We start from the raw sequence: 20,918 nt of genomic DNA, 5'->3' as shown, positions 1-20,918 counted from the left end.
TAAAGCGTCCAGAAGCATCAGTGACTAAAGAGTCCAGAAGCATCAGTGATTTCTTTTTCTTTCTTTCTTTTTTCTTTCTTTCTTTCTTTCTTCCTTTCTTTCTTTCTTTCTTTTTTTTTTCTTTTTTTTTATTTTTTTGATGTGCAATGATTACTCAGGTGTGTCAGTGAATCATGGAGGGAGGAAGTGCACAGTGTACAGTGTGGATATATAACAGCAGGGGCGGTGCAGGACTGACTGCTCTCTCAGGACTCACTGACAGTGACAGCACTTTCTGCTCCTCTCAGGTCAGTCAGCAAGCTGTGGACACCTAACTGCATACAACATTCATTTTGGAATATGATCACCTTTCGACTGGGACTTGTTTTCCTTCACTGTGTTGGTGGGTGTTTTTAACAACTACAGCTTTTTGTTTCTTTTATATAGAAAACTAGATACATGATATACATGTCATTTAGGGCTGCAGTTCATCATATGGTCTATATTGACTTCAGTTGATGAGAAATTGAATAGATTTTTTCCTCATATATGATATCCTTTATTATTATTATTATTATTATTATTATTATTATTGCATGTTTGGATGCGCGCGCTCTCGTGTGCGCGCGTCCAACCATGCAATAATAATAATAATAATAATAATGATAATAATATTATCGCGTGGCACGCGATTTCCACTTATATACTATACTTGACAACCAAGTACCATTATTATGAATGAAAATTCAATTAAGCTATGAAACACCTAATTCTACTAAATCTAACCCTATCCTAAACTTTAGTACCCAACTGAAAAGAATTTAATCTGCATTTTTTTTTTAAAAAAGGTTTTTCTTTATCCAGATGTTCCAATCAATATTCCATGATGATCCCAACAAACCTGCTAACTGTCACATTTATTTGCAGTTTTCCTCCAGCTAAGTGGCTGCACGTCCCAGGATGAGAGTCTGAACTCTCCAGCTGAAGTGCACACCACAGACAATCAAACCAATATGGATGAACATCTTCTGGAAAGTTATGACGACGACATGTCTGTTGAATATGAGGACTATCCCAGAGGTAGCGTCCAATCCCCCAATTCTAACAATGTTTTTTATCTATCTATCTATCTATCTATCTATCTATCTATCTATCTATCTATCTATAGAACCTCAATGCAGTGTTTTCACCTGTAGCTGATAACACCTGACTTAAAAAAAAAAGCATCCTGATTTTGTGGAAGTGGGTCGATAATTAAAGCCCTATTAAGCACTATATCCGTGTTCAGCTAACCCAGAGGGAAGGGTGATATGTGATATATGAAGAGGACATGACAGAGCCTACTTTAAGTAGACATCATCAAATGCCCTTAATGGAAATTCTTTAAATGACTACCAAGTATTTGATACACCATTCTTCACTCTGGTAATAAGCCAAATGTTGGTCATTTGAGGTGTCCCCAGTTTTGGATTTTCTATTACAATGTTTATTTGTGGGGAAGCATGATGCTGCAGCGGGTAGCATCGCTGCTTCACAGCTCCATAATCCATGGTTTGATCCTGATCTTGGGTTACTTGGGTTCTCTTTGTGTTTGTGGGTTTTTTCTTCCCATCTTCCCAATTGTACCTAGTGAATGTGTGTTTGTCTGTGTACATGGTGGCATCCCATCCAGGGTGTATTCCCTCACACCAAGGGCCCCTGATCCACCACAACCCCGACTAGCATAAAATAGTAATAGAAATAATGTAATGTTTACTTTCTTTTCTTTTATCTGTAGTTGCATTTTCCACAAAGCCTAAAGATTCCTCAGTGACCACAGTAAAAGGTCAAGAGAAGGGTAGAGATAGGAAGAAGAACCCCTGCCTGAGGAAAAGATACAGAAATTATTGCGTTCATGGTGTTTGCCAGTACCTGGCGGACCTAAATCGTACCTCTTGCACGTAAGTCATGCATAGTTCATTTAAGTGAGCAGTTTAATGTATACGTTTACTTGTCAAAGAGTAAAATGCTGCATTATGGCTCTGTGTTATCAGTCATGCATAAGGTATGGTTATGTATTTACAGATGTAATGCAGGATACTCAGGCGACCGCTGCCACCTGTTCATCCTGCCTGTTGGCAGAGACGCTGAAGGCAAAAGTCACACCACAGCTCTGGCTGTAATGGCAGTGATTCTGTCCTTAATATGTCTCACCATCATTGGCATTTTACTGGCCTTAAGGTTAGTGCTTTTTCTAAGCACATGCACCTCTTCTACAGTCTACATCAGTATATTTGGCTAAAACAATGTTAATATCAATTTACCCTTACAGATGTCAAAAAAAGGCAGACAGTTGCATGGACGAGAAGATCAGACTTCAGCCACTGCAGAGTAATAAAGAAAAAGCAACGTAAGTCTAATATGTTCTTTTATTCTTAGGAAAGAATTATCACTTAATTATCCATCCAAAATACAATACTGAAAGCTTTAGTTTCCTTAGAAATCTTTCTGGTCTCGATTCATTATTCATAGTCATTTGTTGCATTTTATATCAGAGTCACAAACCAAAGATTCATTGGACATGATGGCTACCACCTGGAGACATCCTGTCAGTGCTGAAGAGGAAAGCTGCAGTATCCAAAGCGTCATATGTCTCTGAAGGACGACTTGAAGGAAATTATGAACATTGATTTAAAGATTGTAAAACATGTCTATGGGTCTGTGTAGCTCCAAAATGTACAGAGCATAGCAAAGAAAGTCAGTGAATGTAGTTGAATTATATTTGTTAAATGTTTGAACTTATTATTTATTTATTTTTAAAGGATACTTGAGCTCAATAAGGTCAGTCATGTTGGTGTATTTATTTCAATATTAACTATTTATTTTGTCATGTAATAATTATGTATGTTTACTGAATGCACTGCTAATTTGTCACATCCAGTGCAGTCTGTAAGCAATTAAACGGTGATGCATTGTTGGTGGTTTTGCCTCTGTACTCTAACATGCTGGATGTGAAATGAAACAATGAGTGTCAGCTTGAAGAACATAATATCATCATTAATTTTGCATTAACAGGCTTGACACGGCATTGTCAATGATACGATATCTAAATAGAGTCTTCTTATTCACGATCCCTCGACAGTAGAGGACTGTGTAGAGGATTGTGTATTAAGCATTATAGAATTTAAAACTAATATCATAGTTTCATTATATATTATACGTCATAATCATTGTCTCATTTAAATTTGGAGTACAGAGACATAACTAGAAAATTAATCACTGTTCATTAACGTATTTTAAATGTTTTTAGATATTTATTATTATATAACCAACAAACATTCTGAAAGAATATTTTATGGAATATTTGTTGTATACAAACTATTGGTCATTTGAATTCAGTAGAATATTTTGCTAATTATTCTTGAAAACGATTTGATGCTTTTTAGGATACTGTGAAAAAAATGGAGCCCAATTAAAGATAATTGGTTGTACCTTTGTTTATACATTACTGGGCAAAAATATGGAAGCAAAAAGGATTTCTTACAGCATTTTACCAACAACCAATACGATACAATGCCACATGCTGAATGACAAGGTATGGCATGGCCTGTCACCGATTCTCTCTCAAATAAGTCAAACCGTTTAATCATGTATTTTGCAGAATCAAGCATATTACTGTTTGCTGCTTCCCAAGTGTTGCTTTCAAACTTTTGTCTTGTAATGTATGTAAGAGCTGTTGGTTTATTTGAGCAGTATTAGTTTATTTAATGCTACATTAAATAAACATATTTGATACATTAAATAAATATATTTACATGTATAATCATCTCCGTAACTTTTACAACCAAATACTTTTTTATTTTGCCAATAAAAAACTAGCTACATTTTCTACAATTCTACATATTATACAATTTTTTTCTAAAAACTTCAAGAGACTTAAACAGATTGTTACCCTGCATATAAATAGACATTCTGGTGTTGACAGCTACATGTAATGAGACACACCCATTCAGAAGACTACAGTAGTATCACTTCATCATGTCAGTTTGTGAACAAGCTGGTTCTGTGATTAAAAAAAAAAAAACATGTTCATTGAACCAGAAAAAACCAGTGAATTATACATCTTCATTACACATTTAGTAGAAATAAACCCCACTAGTAACGTAATGTCAATGAATCGTGTTCCCATATTTAATTTAATTTTGAGTAGTTGTATTTGTCTGTAAATAGTTGGAACTTCAATGAATATTATTGTTATATTGTGTGTATGGGGTGGGGGACACACCTAAACCTGCAGGATTACATCTGATGCAAATCCGACAGATCTGCAGTCATTAGTTCCATTAAATATCAGACAACTTTGAAAAAATAAAAAAGACATCAGATAATTGTGGTACACATTTATATTCCATTAGAAAGTCATCAAATTCATAAAGAATCCAGCTCTCATCAATTGGTAAACCATTACACAAAGACACTAAAACCATTTGAAACCTGCAAAGGGTATTGGTGATTTATTTTAAGTATGAAAGATAGGTCAACCTATAGATCAGGTGTTGTCCTCGTGAAAAATTATGTCTGGATGCAACCAAGCATTTGAAGAAAAAGAACCATTCAATATTTAATAATATACAAAATTCAGTGATTATAGCTTTTGAAACATGATCAATTGCAGCTTTGGTAGCAGATACACTGCAATAGCCAGACCTTTTACAAAGGTGCATTCGAATGTGATCCAATGATATTTTTTAGGGTGGCAGTCTAAGGGTAGGTGAAGCTACTCATTTACATTTGTAGAAAAATGACATTCTGTTGCTACCTCTATCTGTGTATACTGTAGTTGTGTAGGAGTAGTGCTAGATATTCAGCAAAAGATACACATCTGGGTTGCATTGGTTTGTTGTACAAAAAGAAATGATAGCTAACATAACATAAGGCTACATTTTCTGCACATGTTATGCATTTAAAAAAAATTGCCTGCCCAGTTGTTCGTTATTTTGGTCATTGTTATCTACATCCATAAGCAGGTCCTCTGCTGCATCGTTTCCAATCACATGAGATTTCACAGATTTACATAGATTGGAATTATTTTTAAAAAATGTCAAAGGTGGAAACTTGTTTTGAATGTTTCAAGGTGATTATTGAAATATGTGTTTATTCTTTGCTTCATGTTTAAAAAAGCTGTATCTTAATCCAGCCATGAGTCCATGGTGCTAGTCAATAGTGGTAACATTTAGCACGGGTGAGAAGCAAATCACTTTAAATGGATTTGTCTTATTTATATCCAGGGTCTAGTCACTAATCACCAAGCATTAAAATGTGGTAAATGGTCGTCACCATTCACTTCATCTGATATAGGCTATAGCTACATGCTTTAAGACAGAGGTTCTCAAAACAAAAGTTTAGTTCCACAGACATCCTTATCACATATTTATTATCTAAGATTCTCACATATTATCATGAAGTTTTTTATATATAACTTTCATTTGACAAAACAAACTGATATAAACCATTTATAATTCTTATTTCTTTTTAGATTAAACCAATTGACTTCAAGTCAACCAGTCAATATTTATAATCTAACAAATGTAATAAAAACAATCATCTTTTTTTTTTATTAATAAATCAATAATATCGGAGTGCTGAGTGGAATCCTATAGTGCGCATGCGCATCCGTTACGCCTGTCTCTGGCAAGATGGCGGCCCCCGTAGACCTAGAACTGAAGAAGGTAAATCTTAATAAATTAACTGCGACTCTTATATCAGGCACGAAAACGCTGTTTATTTGCACGATAGCTGAGTTACAATAAAAAACTGTATATTCTGTGAGCTGGAATCACGTATAGCGGAGTTACTTTTGTATGAGTAGCGACTTGGTGTGAATGCTAGCTAATTGTTAGCAATAATAACATCTATAAGTGTAACACTACTAATTATTTATGACTTAATGAAGATTGAAAGGTAGCTAGCTAACTTTAGTCTTTTATCTGGTCGTATTTTCCCTGATATCCCACACCCAAGGCATGATATAGCAGTTAGCCAGCAGCTAGCCAGCAGTTAGCCAGCAGCTAGCCAGCAGCTAGCCAGCAGCTAGCCAGCAGTTAGCCAGCAGTTAGCCAGCAGCTAGCCAGCAGTTAGCCAGCAGCTAGCCAGCAGTTAGCCAGCAGCTAGCCAGCAGTTAGCCAGCAGCTAGCCAGCTAATCATGTATAGTCACACTATTGTAGCAGTGTTGCATGCAGTAGACTATAAGGTAAGTAGCGATTGTTCATTTGACGTTTACTCAAGTGGAAGAATGTAAGTAATAAACTTAGACCTAATAGCATTATGGATTATATTTTGAGAAAGTAGATTATCTTAATATCAAAACCTTAAATTTTCTCTGGACTCAATGATAAATATATGTCTGACCGTTAGAACGAACCAAATAAAAAATAAAAAATAGAAAATCGCATTCATGACGATTTCTGGTGATTGTATTTCCGTTACACCTTTGCCTACATTGACGCTGATGCAGTAAAGAGGAGGGGGTCCCCTGTTCCAAGATGGCGGCTCAATTGACGCATTCGTTCCAATGAACTGCCGTAGCCAAGGCGACAACTAGGTTTAGATATCTATGGCCAGCAGCTAGCCAGCTAATCAATTCACGTGCCAATTTTTGATGTATTTGTTTACTTAGTTCAACCATGTGTTTGAATAGCAAAATGCAACAAAATCTTTTGTTTGAAATATATTGTGTTCCTCTTTGTTCATCTCTCAGGCCTTTGCAGAATTGCAAGCCAAAATGATCGATACTCAGCAGAAGGTGAAGCTTGCAGATTTACAAATCGAGCAGCTGAGTCGTGTGAAGAAGCACGCAAATCTGACCCATGCAGAGATCACGTCACTCCCCAATAACACTCACATGTATGAAGGAGTAGGACGCATGTACGTATCTCACTCATGGTGCTGATGCAGAAACATTTATCTGCTGAGATCACTGAAGTATGCTTTGAAGTTCATAATTAACTTCTGTCTTACTGCCTTAAAGGTTTATCTTGCAGTCAAAAGATGAGATAAATAATCAGCTGTTGGAAAAGCAGAAGACGGCGGATGACAAGATCAAGGAGCTGGAGGTAAAGTTTCTACCACTTTCACGCACAGGAGTGGTGCAACGTCTTACGTCAATGTCAAAAACTTATTTATTATCTAGCAAAACACCAGTCTAACTTTATCCATGGTGCATACAGAACAGAACCTGTTGTTGGCTAAGCACATGCACAAACATTGCATAAAGCTTTAATACAATTATAACAGCATTTAAAGCACATATTTGGTCCCAGGAGCAAAAAAGGAATCTCTGAAATGATCTGCAAAAGGTTTCATATTGATCTGAGACCAATCCCATTTAAAATCATCTTGCATTAAATATAACTTCTAATATTAGTGACATAGTGGATAATCATTCCAAGGTCAAATTGTATTAGGGAAGTTAATCCACTTTACTAGTTTTACAAGGAAGAGGAATGTTTTGTGGTGATTATTATATATTTTTGACAGATTTATTTCTTTATCTGCACTGTGTATCTAAATGAGGACGCACTTTCAGGAATTTCCAAAAACCACAATAATTCCCAGTCAACATTTTCCTGATCGTGTTCTCTCCCATCCTGTAATTTATTGCATCAGATACCCATGATGGCATTATGGCTAAACATCTGCTTTGCATGATGTTCCGCAGAACTTAGAAATCTTCAGAGAGCAAATAATGTGGTGCTTCCTGACATGATGCATAACATGATGCTTCCTGACATCATAAAGAATTCTTCAACAACCTGTTTATTTTGTGACACATTCATTTGACCTTGTTTTAATCTTTGCTTGAGGAAATTTGTCATCATTTTCTACATAATTTTGACTAGCTCAGATAAGTAAGTTGCATCTTTCTTTGGCATTAACTTCAAGAGAAAGACAAAATGAGGGTTGTGATGGATTTATAAAAAATAAACTTCTGTGCCGTAACGGATCTCCGCGACATCAGACCACATCACATTATCCTATAGCTGATGGTGTAGTTGATGCTGTGTTTCTTACCCATAATGTATCCTAAATATTGAGTCACAGAAATGAAGAGGAAAAGACCTTAACTGTAAATGTACAACATAACTGATACTAGACAGCAAGCCTGCAGGGTTTATACTTGTTAAGCCACCATTACTATATGTTGTGACATTTTCCTGGAGTTTCTTGTAAAATGTCTCCGCTAGTGACGAATGGCTTTGACTGTAATACAGTGTAGTTGTTCATTATGTAATCAAGAACCAGACAGGTATTTGTCTGCTCTTTGATCCTAATTACAAGGTTCTTTACCTTAAAAAGCAATCATAGAATCCGTCAGTGTTTTAGGTGTGCAGTCAAAACATTTTTAGAGAGATGTTGGAATAAAAAAAATAACTTCCCTGATTTGGTTTGATCTTTTAAAGCCCTTATCCTCATGCCCGGCTATGCTACTGTACTGGCAAGTTCTCACTTGTTAAGTCACCATGATTGAGGGGGGATTAAACAAATTTCACAATTTGGGAAAGGCAAATGTTATTCAGCTGTTGTGACTAGCTACCAATGAACATGTTTAATAGACTTCTTGCCATGCACATTATGTAATATGAAGGTTATTGCCTCACATTTCAAGCCCATCACCCAGCCATAAGGTTTTGTATGACGTGTGAAGAGTTTCTCATACGTCTACTTTTTATCAGATAAGTCACACCCGTCTGTGTTATAACGTCTGTCCCGGTTTTTATTGTGCTGAGCAAACCTAGTGGTTTTATGCCGTATTAGTTTTGACCATTCATCGTCTTGAGACCTGGTTTATCAGTCAGCTGTTTTAGGCCACCCTCCATGGATCTGGTCTAATATAATATTCACTGATTCACATATGCCTGAACATATGTTGATGCAGAGGAAATCCTAATTAGAGATGATGAGCTTCTCCTGTAGAAAATAACCTAGGAGCCAGAGCTGAGTTAGTATGTTTGGCGGAGCATGAAATCTGTAGAACCAAGCCTCCTGAAAACACTGGCCTGAGACTCCTTATTGTCTGTTACACATTTTTCTGAGGTCAGCAGAGGAGACAGGATGCCTTATCGATTATATATGGACCAAAGAAGGCATTCAAAGGCAAATGAACACAACTCGTAGTAACTCAGCAGCATTGTGATGGCATTAAGAACACCATGAAAAGTGTATGAGTTGGGACTATATGAGAACAGCTCCATGTGTGCAGGTATTCCTCCACAATGACATGCCATGCAACCAGAGGAAAACAATCAACAGCTGATTTTGCAAACCTTTGGTTTGGACAGAATTCTGCTATGAGAGAAAATCTTTCATGATGAGGGTTTGAACTGCCCTCACTGGGCAAACCACTGGGTTTTAGCTGTAACACCAGTGATGCTTGGTGAAATGTATGAACTGCATTTAGTGGGCAGCTTTAAGCAACCAAACATCTTATTATGTCGGCTTTGTAGAAGCCAACATTCTGTTTTCCTATTTAAGCTTAGACAAAAATTTATAAAATTTAATGCGGCCTAGGGCTTTCAAGCCAGATGCACCAAATTCGGATATGTTGTAGACGCTGGTCTGAAGTTTGTTGCTATTACTTTTCTAAGTGATCCGAGTACCAGTACTTCCGGTACCGGGTCTCAAAGTGGCCTTTTTTCCCATAGACTCCCATTATAAAATTTGGAGGTTTATAACTCAGCAAGCTTTCGAACTATCTACACCAAACTCGGCCAGCTCCTTTAGGGTGATACTCTGAACAAACGTTTAAATTGGTGTACCGACTGACCTTTCGGTTGTGCCATAGCCCCGCCCCTAAAATATGCAAAATCAAAAAACTTTTTACAACATGGACATGTGACATATCAAAACACTCAGAACAATGAGGGGAACCGCCTCAGGAGTATTCGGATGACGTCACATGCTCGTCTCCACTTGCCTCCAAATGTTTTGGCACCCTGTCTTTCTGTCCACTTGCCTCCAAAAGTAACACTGACCCTTATGTCCACTCGCCTCCAAAAAGCACCGGCCTTTGCGAATACTTGCCTCGTCAAAGCCAACATCAAAGTTTGTTCCGATGAACTTTACAAATCTAGTTCATATTTGGACCTCCACTTAGATGAGGCCGACGTGATGTGCTCTTTGAGGACAACAATCTCATTATCGATACAACATTTATCAGACTGTATATTTATAATTACACCCTCCAGTGTCACCCATATGAGGATCGGTTCCTCTCAAGGTTTCTTCCTTTTTTTTCCAAGGAGTTTCAGTCACCCGAGTCACCTCAGACTTGCTCATTGGGGATAAATACAAACACATTTAAATACATCTAACATTAATCTTGATTTTTTTTTTTTTATATTAATATTTATATTATTCTTTATAATAACCTTTTGTTCTATGTTTGTTCTGTAAAGCTGCTTTGAGACAATGTCAATTGTTAAAAGTGCTATACAAATAAATTTGAATTGAATTCAATATTAACATTATATGTCTGGATTTTGAATTGAGAGAAATTCTGAAATTGTGATGTAATTTAGTTCCTCTTGCATCACCCTCATGCCCTCTTCCGGTTCAATTCTTTGGAAATTGAAGCTTTCAATTTTGGGCAAAAAAAAAAAAATATATATATATATATAATATTAATGTTCATATATTTCTATTTACGGTTACTGTTTTGTCTCTTTTGTGTTTAAAGCTCTGTAATTTTTCACATAGATGACAATATAAAAAGACTACAATTTGACCCCAGACAAATATAAAGTGGTGAAAGCTAGCAATACAGGCTGAAAGGAATTTTTAAGTAAAGCTAACAGTTTGTCTTTTGGGATGGCATTCATTCATTCATCTTCTACCGCTTATCCGAACTACCTTGGGTCACGGGGAGCCTGTGCCTATCTCAGGCGTCATTGGGCATCAAGGCTTTTGGGATGGCATTAATTTTTAAAATAAAAAAAATAGATTTTTTTTTTGTTAGAGGAAAGGTATGTAGTTTCTTTAATTGTTTGAATAAAACATGAACGGTGTCTGTAATTCTGGACTTGGCAGTGGAGCTGACTAATATTTACACAAGCCATAATATGAGTATTGCCTTTTTGGCTTATGGTTATGACTCTGATTGCAGTTACAAAAGTCTCTGAGTTTGATCTAGAGACTGTTCTGCTATCAGCGTTCTTCATCTGTGTTTCAGCAGTGTGCAGGTGGCATGGGCGATTACACGTCAGTACAGGAAATGAGGCAGTGTCTTGATCCACTTTACCTTCCATCTGTCTGGGTGGGATGGGTCATAAAGTCGCAGTTTTATCTTCTGCCCTCTGTTATTAGTCTGAGATTGTCATTTACTAACTCAATGCAAGTTTTACTAATGTTTGCTGGACTTGGATCACACATAAATGTTCACACATTTAATCTGAATAACATAACAGTTTAATAGATAGATAAATCAGATCAATTTTAAAGCATTCTAATTAGCCATGTGTGCAATTATGAATATTAAATGTACCATAGAGCTTTACTCACATAAGCTTTCATTGTGGTTTATAAGACTTCAGGTCAGAACTACTTTAAACTAACTTTAAGTCATGACATTCTTGTCATTTGGAGAAAAGAGAGTTCTGCAGTATTAATTATTAAACAGAGAACATTACACCAAATATCTGTAAAGTTACCTTTAACAAGAACCCTGTGTTACCTGCTGAATGTAGAAGTAGCGTGTGAATATATAGTGTTTATATATGCAGTTTATATACGTGTTCCTGTCCAAATTTTGCCAAGTTTAACAGGTCAGAGTCCTATTCTTCCTACATGGATTACTGTATCTGAGTTATTAACGATTTGTCATGATCCTTCATTTCCGTTCTTCAATGTCTGTTGTTAGACTTGTTGCCAAGTCAACAAGTTCCTAAGCTCAAACCAGCTCAAGTAAACAAAATGACTTTCATGATATTACTAAATAAAAAATGAACGCATGCCCATGGTTTAAACAAACAGTTTACGGTTAGAGCTTTTCTAATGAATGTGTTAGCAAAGCTGTTGTGAAAAGTATTGACGTCGCCAACTCAAATTAGTTAGCATTTCCGAATTAGTATTGTGTAAGTATGTTTAAGAAAAAAAAAAAGATTGGTAGCTGTGGGGAATTGTGGGATGGGTTCGAATGTTTGTTTTATCTTTTTTTTTTTTTTGTTTCCAAAATGCCTCTGATTTATGCATTTTTACACCAGACGCTCATATTTATATCAGGCTACGTGTATGGTTTCTTACTGATGACTCTTCCATGCAGAGTATGTTAGTGGAAGCAACGCTGGAGATGCCTCTGCGTATATCTGTACAGCAGTGAGAGAGTGAGCAATTCTGATATGTTGGTTGGTTTAAATAGATGTTGAGTCACACTATATACTGATGCTCCTTAAATTTATCACAAGGAAATCTCTACCCTCAATCATCGTGCTTTGCCAGAAAGGAAAGCTGCTTATCTTATTCAGATAAACGTCTATTATTAAGTGATGTCAGTTCTTATTTAAAAATGACTTATACACTGTTACTATATGTGGATTAAAACATTTACATTTTTATTAAGTGACTTTGTGTTCATGCAGCTCCAGTTTCAACCACTTTGGCCTTTGCTTCCTTCCTTTTTTAAAGTATCATTCTGCTCTACTTAGCACAGCGGCATAGTTTGTGACCTGTTTCTTAAAAATGCACTGCAGTATCGTGTAAGATAACACACGCACTTAATTTGATTCTTTTTAAGGAAATTGGAATATGGTTTAACATGGGGACGAACTTGAATAGACTTGACAGCCAGTTATATGATTACATTCTGTATAACAGATGAATAACATTAGTATTGTGTAAGTGTTGGCTCATCTTTAGTGGTGCGTGTCTGGGCCTGTACATGGCTGCACTGTTGATGGCGGTTTGGGTGTAATCCCAGACTGGGCCACTGATGATGTGCAGGATGGCGGGATAGGAATGCAGTTAAGGGCTTCCCTCACATAGTGCTTTGTCATACTCATGACATTGTATTTTCCTTTTGGTGCCTACTATTTGTTTGTCTTTATCCGTTAATCCAGAGCTTTATGGAAATGCAGATCTAATAATCAGACCAGACTAATTTGCACACGGTGTACTAAAACACGATGCAAACTGAAGAGGTTTCTTAACTCGTGCCTAAGAGCACTACGGTCGTTTAAGAAGCTGGTTTCTTTTTTTAAAATCTTGTGTACATTGAGATGACATTGCTCTCATTTTTTTTGGGTAAGACGTGACTACTGTATTTAGATCGAAGGGTGTGCATGAGCTCATAGCTCTGGTGACCACTGCACCCGCTACCCTGAAGGAGCAGTGATTTAGGAGGTAACATGATGTCATTAGCATCCCAGCAGTGCGTTGGCCCCCACAGTGATCCTCGTGACTGTTGTGTACGAGTGATGACAATAAAGCTGCTGATGATTCCTTCATGAACTCATAATTGGCTCAGGGTGCAGGTGGCCACTCAGCTTGGCGTGTTGGAGTGACCGGGTCTGATGACAGATCAGTATATGGACCTGTCAACTCCTCTGTCTTGTCATGGACTGGACATTGTTTGCTGTACTGGCAGGAAAAGAAGGGTGATGGCCGTTATTAATACTCAAGGGGCCAGCGGGTAGACAGTCTGCAGGATTAGTTGTGAGGGTTGGGTGTCAGCACTGGGTGTGAGCTTGAGGACAAATGGCCCTACAAGGCACTTTAATGCTCACTCCCAGACTTTTGACATTTGATAGGTGTCTTCACACCATTAATCTCACGAGCGGCATAACCGATAATGTTCTGACAGAAAGCACACGCTCTCACAATTGCAGAAATGGTGCAGACCATTAATGCCTTCGTTTTTAGGAATCGACTGGTGAGTTCTTGTCACCTGACGATCATCTGGTGCTCGACATTAGCCGTCTTGCTCTCAGTACAGCATTTCTATATGCACTCATTTGAAATAAAGATTAGAAGAAACTGAATAACCCATCATCAAACGTAGCATCTTATTTTTGGATGTAGGATTCCGATTCTTTTAACCTCTTGGATTATGATACATGTGCACTCTAGAATATGACTGACTTATTTTTATCCAGTCTGCACTTCACAGTTTAATGCTGCCTTGCTTCCACACAATTCCTAATACAAGCTGTTAGTTTTTGTTCGTATTCGTGCTAACCTGTGATCGAAAGCATATTCGTCCATTTATTTTGAATGACTGATGCAAAAAAATTGTTTAAGTTTCTGGTTTTATTTACAAAAGAATAGTAGCTTTTAACTGAGTGTACACAAGATGGCTGCTGCATTTGTCCTTCAGCCGTTTGGAGCATCACTCGTTCCTTAGAAATGAACCCGACACGTCCGCACGGTGCCACTGTCTAGGAAACTCTAAACAAACTAACGTCGTATCTCAAATCATTACACAGTTTGTTCTGTTTTAGACTGTTATTTATTTTACAGTTTAGCAAACTTTATATGTAAGGAAAAGTCATTTTAGATTTAAGACATGACTCATGAAAACCATCACTCGGAATAAGTATGTTTTAAAAAGAAACACAACACCACAGTGTGGTTCAAATCCAATCACTAAATGTTATAGATCCACACTTCCAAACCAGACAGACAGGCAGGTTTTAGCTCTGACGTGCTGCCTATTGGACGCCGTTCATGTTCATCCTCCAGATGTACACAAGATACGCAGGCGATGTTGTGAACAGCGCTGCTCACTTCACCGCTTTTGCATCTACACTGTAATAATGTGTTTAGCACCATAGTTAAAAAAGATAAGTGTTACTACCTGTATTCCTTGAAGTCCTTATATCTGTAGGTGCATTGTTTCAGCAGACAATCTTATTTAAGATTGTCTGTCTGCTGAAACAATCTTAAACAATCTTATTTTACAAAGCAACTTAAAGAAGTTGTTTGTAGTCTGTGTCAAAATATATCCTAATACTAGTTTAACAGGTCACAGTCTAAGAATAACATCAAGCTACAGTACAACTCTGTTAGGTGAAGGTTAATACAACATGGACAAAAAACATGCTTGTTTGAAGTTTATGTTCAGATTTGCTTTACACTTGCCAAAGCAGTGCTGTATTAGGCTCTGTTGGTGTTCTTTAGTCACTGAGAGATTGTGCCAACATTCCCGACAGGTCAGGACTTCAGCGTCTCTGCTTGCAATAGAGGAAGATCCAACAACAAACAACAATGAGCCCCATTTAGAGGAGGATGTGTGCAGTCTATCTGGCCTGTCTTGTGTGCTGACTGAAGTTGCTTTGGGCACCGAGGGCTTCTGTAAAAAAAGGCTCATTGAAGCTTGAACAATGAGAGGTTCTGCGGCTTGACTTACCTCCTCTTTGTGACTCCTTATGCATTGTTCTGTAAAGGTCAGCCTTATGAGGTATTATTATCTTCTGGCAAGAGTGTTTCATGTTGTGGCAAGTGGGAATTAACCATTAGACCATGGTTTTTCCTACTCACGTGCTGCCCGACGGTTGGAGAAAATAGTTTTCTGCTCAGTGTTGTGTCTAGCCTTGTGCTATAGCGGATAGCTAGACCGCTACTAAATAAAATATATTTTAACTTAATATGAGTAAAATGCTGCATAGCATACTGTTGGGGTGTGTGTGTGTGTGTGTGTGTGTGTGTGTGTGTGTGGTGGTGGTCTACTTTTTTTTTGCCCGTAGGATTGGTGAAATTGGTGTTCGTGGTGGGCAGTGGAGGCTTGGTGATATCAAGGTTTAACAATATCTGAATGTTAAGGGTTTAGAGGGATAGCTAAGCAGCCACTATGAAGAAGAAGAAGACTTTGTCACATATACACTACAGTGAATTCTTTTTATTCGAATATCCCAGCTTACTGTTCTGGGGTCAGTGTTCAAGGTCAGCCTTGATTTATCAAGAAAAACCAGTGGCAGCTTGGTGGTGCTGAGGCTTGAACCCCTGACCTACCTGAGCCACCACTTCCCTTTGAGTAAGGCCCTTGAGCTGGGACCTTAACCCACTCTCTACTCCAGGGGTTCGTATCCTTGCTCACATCTTCCTTACAAATAATTCACTTCACTGTATGGTATATGTAACACACAAAAGCTTGCTATCTTCTTCTTCATAGTGGGCATCTTGAAGAAATACTGTGATGTTTAAATATCTGAATGACCAACGTGCCATAGTGCAGCACAGTGATTTTTTTTTTTCTTTCACATATGTGTGATGTGTAACTGGGAATTGGTCAATCGCACATTGCAAGTAAATGTCCAGTCCAGTCCAGTTCCTGTTAGTCCTTGATCTTCCTAAGAAACATTAATATAAACACTGTTCCTTTTTGTGCACCTCCTGCCAATTGTTTCACTTCTTTAAAACCACTTTCTGATCCTACAAACCTTAATCTAATGCGTATTAATGTGTGATGTTGCAATAGTCCCAGCCCTGGGGGAAATGCACGGTATTAATCACTGCCCGTACTGTATTTCAGTAAGTTCTGCCGGACTGCATGGAGCTTTGTGATTATGATCGGTTTCCCACAGGTATCTAAAGTAGTTCATGAACAGACAAGTTTAAAAATAAACATGCACTTAATATCATGTTCTAGCTGTAGAATGCCAAAGAAACTTTAGGAATGAATCTTTCAGGCACTTTCCACTCCTGTTTTATGTCCTCCTAAGTCTCACTGTTGTATTAAAGATATTTTTGTCCACGGTGACCTTTTAATAATACGTAGCTGTTCTAAATCTGCCTGAAGATTGATGGAATGAGTGGTATGAGACAGATAGCAATTGTATTCATAAGTCTTATCACGGCTTCGAGTCTTCTCAGGACATATTTGTCTTTGGATATAAAGGTGCATGTCGGTGACAAACAAGAGACAATGAGATGATAATGATAAAAAAAGGTCTTTGCTACGCAGACTGCTCTTTCCAAAACAAGGACGTGTAATAGTTTGTGTGTTGCCTTTTATTGTATCGTTCACAGACACTGTTATGTTAGTGAACAGGATCAGCAAGGTGCTGTAATTAAAACAATGACTAACATTTTGTCAAACGCATCAGTGGCGCCAAATGTTTTTTATACATTAGATTCCTTTTATTTTGAGATAAGCGTATATATATATTTTTCTAGAGACCACAGCAGCATCACCTGAAAATGAAGCTTTACTGTCTACTGACTTCACTGACCGTAGTCACTGTTCATTCATTCAGAATCATTCATTCATTAATTCAGACTGTAGTGGACAAGTAGTGTAGTCTATGGCAGGAATACACTCTGAATAAGAGCCTGAAGCACCGAGTCCATCAATTTGGTGTAGCTTGTCCACCTGCTAACACAGAGATTTGAGAATTGGGAGAAAACTGGTGAGACTGATGGGACCCAGAAAAACCGTGAGAACATTGACAGTAGCCCATGCTCAGGATCTGAACCCAAGCTAAATGCATCAGAAGAGCGTAACATCGTGTATAGGTGTATTTATACACCTTTCAGATTGACTTTGCAGAGGTGTGTCTTTTCATACCATCTGCATTCCATTTCTCATTGTTTCCATGCCAATGCTTCCTCATGTGACTTCCTGTGAGCCTCCTATTATAGTTATGTGCACAGTGTAAACAATAATATTTCAAGGAGGGTTCGCAAGACCGTGGATTTACAGAGTAGAGTTTGTAGCACAGGGGGCACAGTGGTTAGCACGTTCGCCTCACACCTCCAGGGTTGGGGGTTCGATTCCCGCCTCCGCCTTGTGTGTGTGGAGTTTGCATGTTCTCCCCGTGCCACGGGGGTTTCCTCTGGGTACTCCGGTTTCCTCCCCCGGTCCAAAGACATGCATGGTAGGTTGATTGGCCTCTCTGGAAAATTGTCCTGCCTTGATGCCCGATGACGCCTGAGATAGGCACAGGCTCCCCGTGACCCGAGGTAGTTCGGATAAGCAGTAGAAAATGAGTGAGTGAGTTTGTAGCACTGAAGGATCACATGCAAAACTTGTCGAACTGCAAATTAGTTGAACAAATGCAGGTATGTGAGAAAGTCTCTGTCAAATTTAATGAGAACTGTTCACACACACAATTCATGCGAAAGGAATGTTGATTGTAAGCCCAGAGACCAGAATGTACATGAGCAAGGCTCAAAAACACACTTGTGAACCAGGATGTTTCACAACGATGTATGTGGCATTGGTTTGAGTGATTTGAGATGTGGTCAGTATGGGAATGAGCCAGAGGTTTACTGTTGTAACTTGTGTACTGTTGTGTGTGTGTGTGTGTGTGTCTGTGTACACGCACTCTAGTAATGACTCAAGGCTCTTATACAGGGAGGTTTCAGATAACAGCATGTTTTCCCGACACCTCGAGACGTGTCCCACCCTCCCACCTGTATTCCTGAAAGGGCTAGTGTATATTCAGATGAATTTAAACCTTTTGAAAGTGTCACTTCATCAAGCCAAATAGAGAAAATGTTTTACACCAGTGTGCATCATTTTTTTTTCCCAAATGTCAAATTTTGTATGAGTGTGAGGGGGGAAAAAATTCTCATATTGCGGTGATGTAATTATGACTAACTATCTATGTAGATAGATTCTAGTTTGTCCAAACTGTTGGCTGTAAATTGCGCACTGCTGTTCACATACTTACCTGTGTACGTTTTGTACCTTTGTTATATCCATTAGTAGGCAAGACAGCACAGAGACATCACTGAGTAGTATTTTGTACTATTTTGGGAAGCATAATTGTTACTGTAGGGTGACATGGATATGTCTGTTCAGCTTCATTTCCAGCGTCTCTTCAAAGCTTTCCTCTTAACATCTATCAGCTGTGTCTCAACACACGTACAGTGACGTTATACGTAAAGGTATTTACTGTTTTCCCTTCTAATCCAGAAGATTAGTGTGTACTACATACTTGTAAATGGCTTTCAACGTGAGAGGTCTATACATTTTAATAGTCATACTGTAGTCATAATAAGACAATTACAAGCAAAAAGGGTTTAGAAACATTGTCTGGAATTTGCAGTTTACATCAGGTCTACCATGGGCATGCGTTTTTGAGTCTGGCTTGAGTAACACTAACGCATCCTGAACATCCTGTACAATCCTGTGCATCCGACTTTGTTGCAACAGTTTAAGAAAAACCACATATGGGTGTGAAGGTCAGGTGTCAACATAGTCATAGCCATAAAGTGTATTATCAGCAATGTGTAATTGCTAGAGGCTGTACTTAGTTGACCAGATTTCATGGTAATTCGCACAATATCACACATCTTACCTGTTTCTCTTTTCTCTACAGCAAAAGAAGTCTTACTTGGAGCGAAGTGTGAAGGAGGCTGAGGACAACATCAGAGAAATGCTAATGTCCAGGCGGGCTCAATGAAACACCCATACGGCCCTGTTTTCACTTACCTGTCCACAACCTGTTATTTGTTTAAACACGTTTTGCATGTATCTTAGAAATACAGTTATTTCTAGGAACAGAACACATGAATCATTGTTTTCAATGGGGGCCTGTAAGACTGGATGAATATGGGCATGGCATCTAGGTCACTCCGTTTTTAACCGTTGCTCCTGTCCCTGTGATGTCATGTTTACTTTTTCATCGGGGTATAATAAAAAAATTCTTTATTTAAGAAGGTGTTGGTGTGGTATTAATGGTGTTTAAATGAATGACTGTGTAGTTTATAGACTGCTAACTGCTGGAAGACGGGCACTGTTTACTTTCATGACGAATGTTTCCTGGTCGTGTGTGTGCGTGTTATCTTTATATGTATGATTTCCTGTTGCACCTCTTCCAACTCCCTATTAACCTTATTTTTTTAATCTTTATAAAATGTATGAGTTGTGAGACCTGCTAAGACTTTTTCTTCATAGTCTCTATTCCAGACACAAATGTTCTGTCTGATTGCACATCTGTGTTTATCCCACTAAAGACTTTTTTCGGATTAAAATTCTCAGTCTGAAGCAGCACTAGTGTGTAGGCTTGCATGCATGGCAAGTATATACACATCCAAACTAGGACTGTCTCCTGAATGCAATGTTGTGTAACAGTGGTGTCATCTCCATCCCTCCCTGTGAGCTATTCTAGTTTGTTTAAAAGGCTTTAGCATATTTCTTTGACATTGTAATTATATTATATCCAGTGTACTAAATGGTTTGAATTCCCTGTGAATTTAATGACCGTGAGTCATGCGTGATCGAGGTTGTCTTGTATCAGAGAGGACTCTCGAGGGGAAACGTTAGCATGTGTCACCCTCTGGTGGTAGTACAGGAGACAATTCGCAGCAGCTTCGCATTTAAGTCCATCTCATAGCAAGTTAATAAACCCATTTACTTGCAACCATCTCTCTCTCTCTGTCTCTCTCTCTCTTTCTCTGTCTCTCTCTCTCTTTCTCTGTCTCTCTCTTTCTCTGTCTCTCTCTCTGTCTCTCTCTCTCTTTCTCTGTCTCTCTCTGTCTCTCTCTCTCTCTCTCTCTGTCTCTCTTTGTCTCTCTCTTTGTCTCTCTCTCTCTCTCTCTCTCTCTGTCTCTCTCTCTCTCTTTCTCTGTCTCTTTCTCTGTCTCTCTCTTTCTCTGTCTCTCTCTCTCTTTGTCTCTCTCTTTGTCTCTCTCTCTCTTTGTCTCTCTCTCTCTCTGTCTCTCTCTCTCTGTCTCTCTCTCTCTCTCTCTCTCTCTCTCTCTCTCTCTCTCTCTCTCTCTTTGTCTCTCTCTCTCTCTCTCTCTCTCTTTCTCTCTTTCTCTGTCTCTCTCTCTCTTTGTCTCTCTCTCTCTTTGTCTCTCTCTCTCTTTGTCTCTCTCTCTCTCTGTCTCTCTCTCTCGCTCTCTCTTTGTCTCTCTCTCTCTCTCTCTCTTTGTCTCTCTCTCTCTCTATCTCTCTCTCTCTCTCTCTCTCTCTCTCTCGATATTTTTGGAGTCATGTTGTAACCTACTGAAAGATGCAACC

At 38.3% G+C, this 20,918-nt stretch overlaps 2 protein-coding genes across 2 annotated transcripts; both read left to right on the top strand.

Moving 5' to 3' along the window:
* The first annotated feature begins 190 nt into the window (after positions 1-190).
* hbegfb (heparin-binding EGF-like growth factor b) lies at positions 191-3,775 on the top strand. The gene is made up of 6 exons (XM_060890804.1): positions 191-382; positions 907-1,059; positions 1,757-1,919; positions 2,044-2,199; positions 2,291-2,368; positions 2,514-3,775. Exons 1-6 carry the CDS (start codon positions 340-342, stop codon positions 2,575-2,577), a joined length of 657 nt encoding a protein of 218 aa, XP_060746787.1. The 5' UTR covers positions 191-339; the 3' UTR covers positions 2,578-3,775.
* Positions 3,776-5,599: 1,824 nt separating this feature from the next.
* Positions 5,600-19,612, top strand: pfdn1 (prefoldin subunit 1). Its single transcript, XM_060890428.1, has 4 exons — positions 5,600-5,687; positions 6,717-6,883; positions 6,987-7,071; positions 19,273-19,612. Exons 1-4 carry the CDS (start codon positions 5,655-5,657, stop codon positions 19,354-19,356), a joined length of 369 nt encoding a protein of 122 aa, XP_060746411.1. The 5' UTR covers positions 5,600-5,654; the 3' UTR covers positions 19,357-19,612.
* The last annotated feature ends 1,306 nt before the right edge of the window (positions 19,613-20,918 follow it).

The sequence above is a fragment of the Tachysurus vachellii genome, chromosome 17 (genome assembly GCF_030014155.1).
Source record: "Tachysurus vachellii isolate PV-2020 chromosome 17, HZAU_Pvac_v1, whole genome shotgun sequence".
Lineage (NCBI taxonomy): Eukaryota > Metazoa > Chordata > Actinopteri > Siluriformes > Bagridae > Tachysurus > Tachysurus vachellii.
Note: the sequence above shows the minus strand (reverse complement) of the source record. Positions and strands in the feature narration are given on the sequence as shown.

Coding starts and splice junctions, on each gene's coding strand:
- hbegfb (XM_060890804.1), top strand. CDS start 340: ATGATCACCTTTCGACTGGGACTTGTTTTCCTTCACTGTGTTG. Junction 383..906: donor TGTTTTCCTTCACTGTGTTG/GTGGGTGTTTTT, acceptor ATTTATTTGCAG/TTTTCCTCCAGCTAAGTGGC. Junction 2,369..2,513: donor AGTAATAAAGAAAAAGCAAC/GTAAGTCTAATA, acceptor ATTTTATATCAG/AGTCACAAACCAAAGATTCA.
- pfdn1 (XM_060890428.1), top strand. CDS start 5,655: ATGGCGGCCCCCGTAGACCTAGAACTGAAGAAG. Junction 5,688..6,716: donor TAGACCTAGAACTGAAGAAG/GTAAATCTTAAT, acceptor TTCATCTCTCAG/GCCTTTGCAGAATTGCAAGC. Junction 6,884..6,986: donor TATGAAGGAGTAGGACGCAT/GTACGTATCTCA, acceptor ACTGCCTTAAAG/GTTTATCTTGCAGTCAAAAG.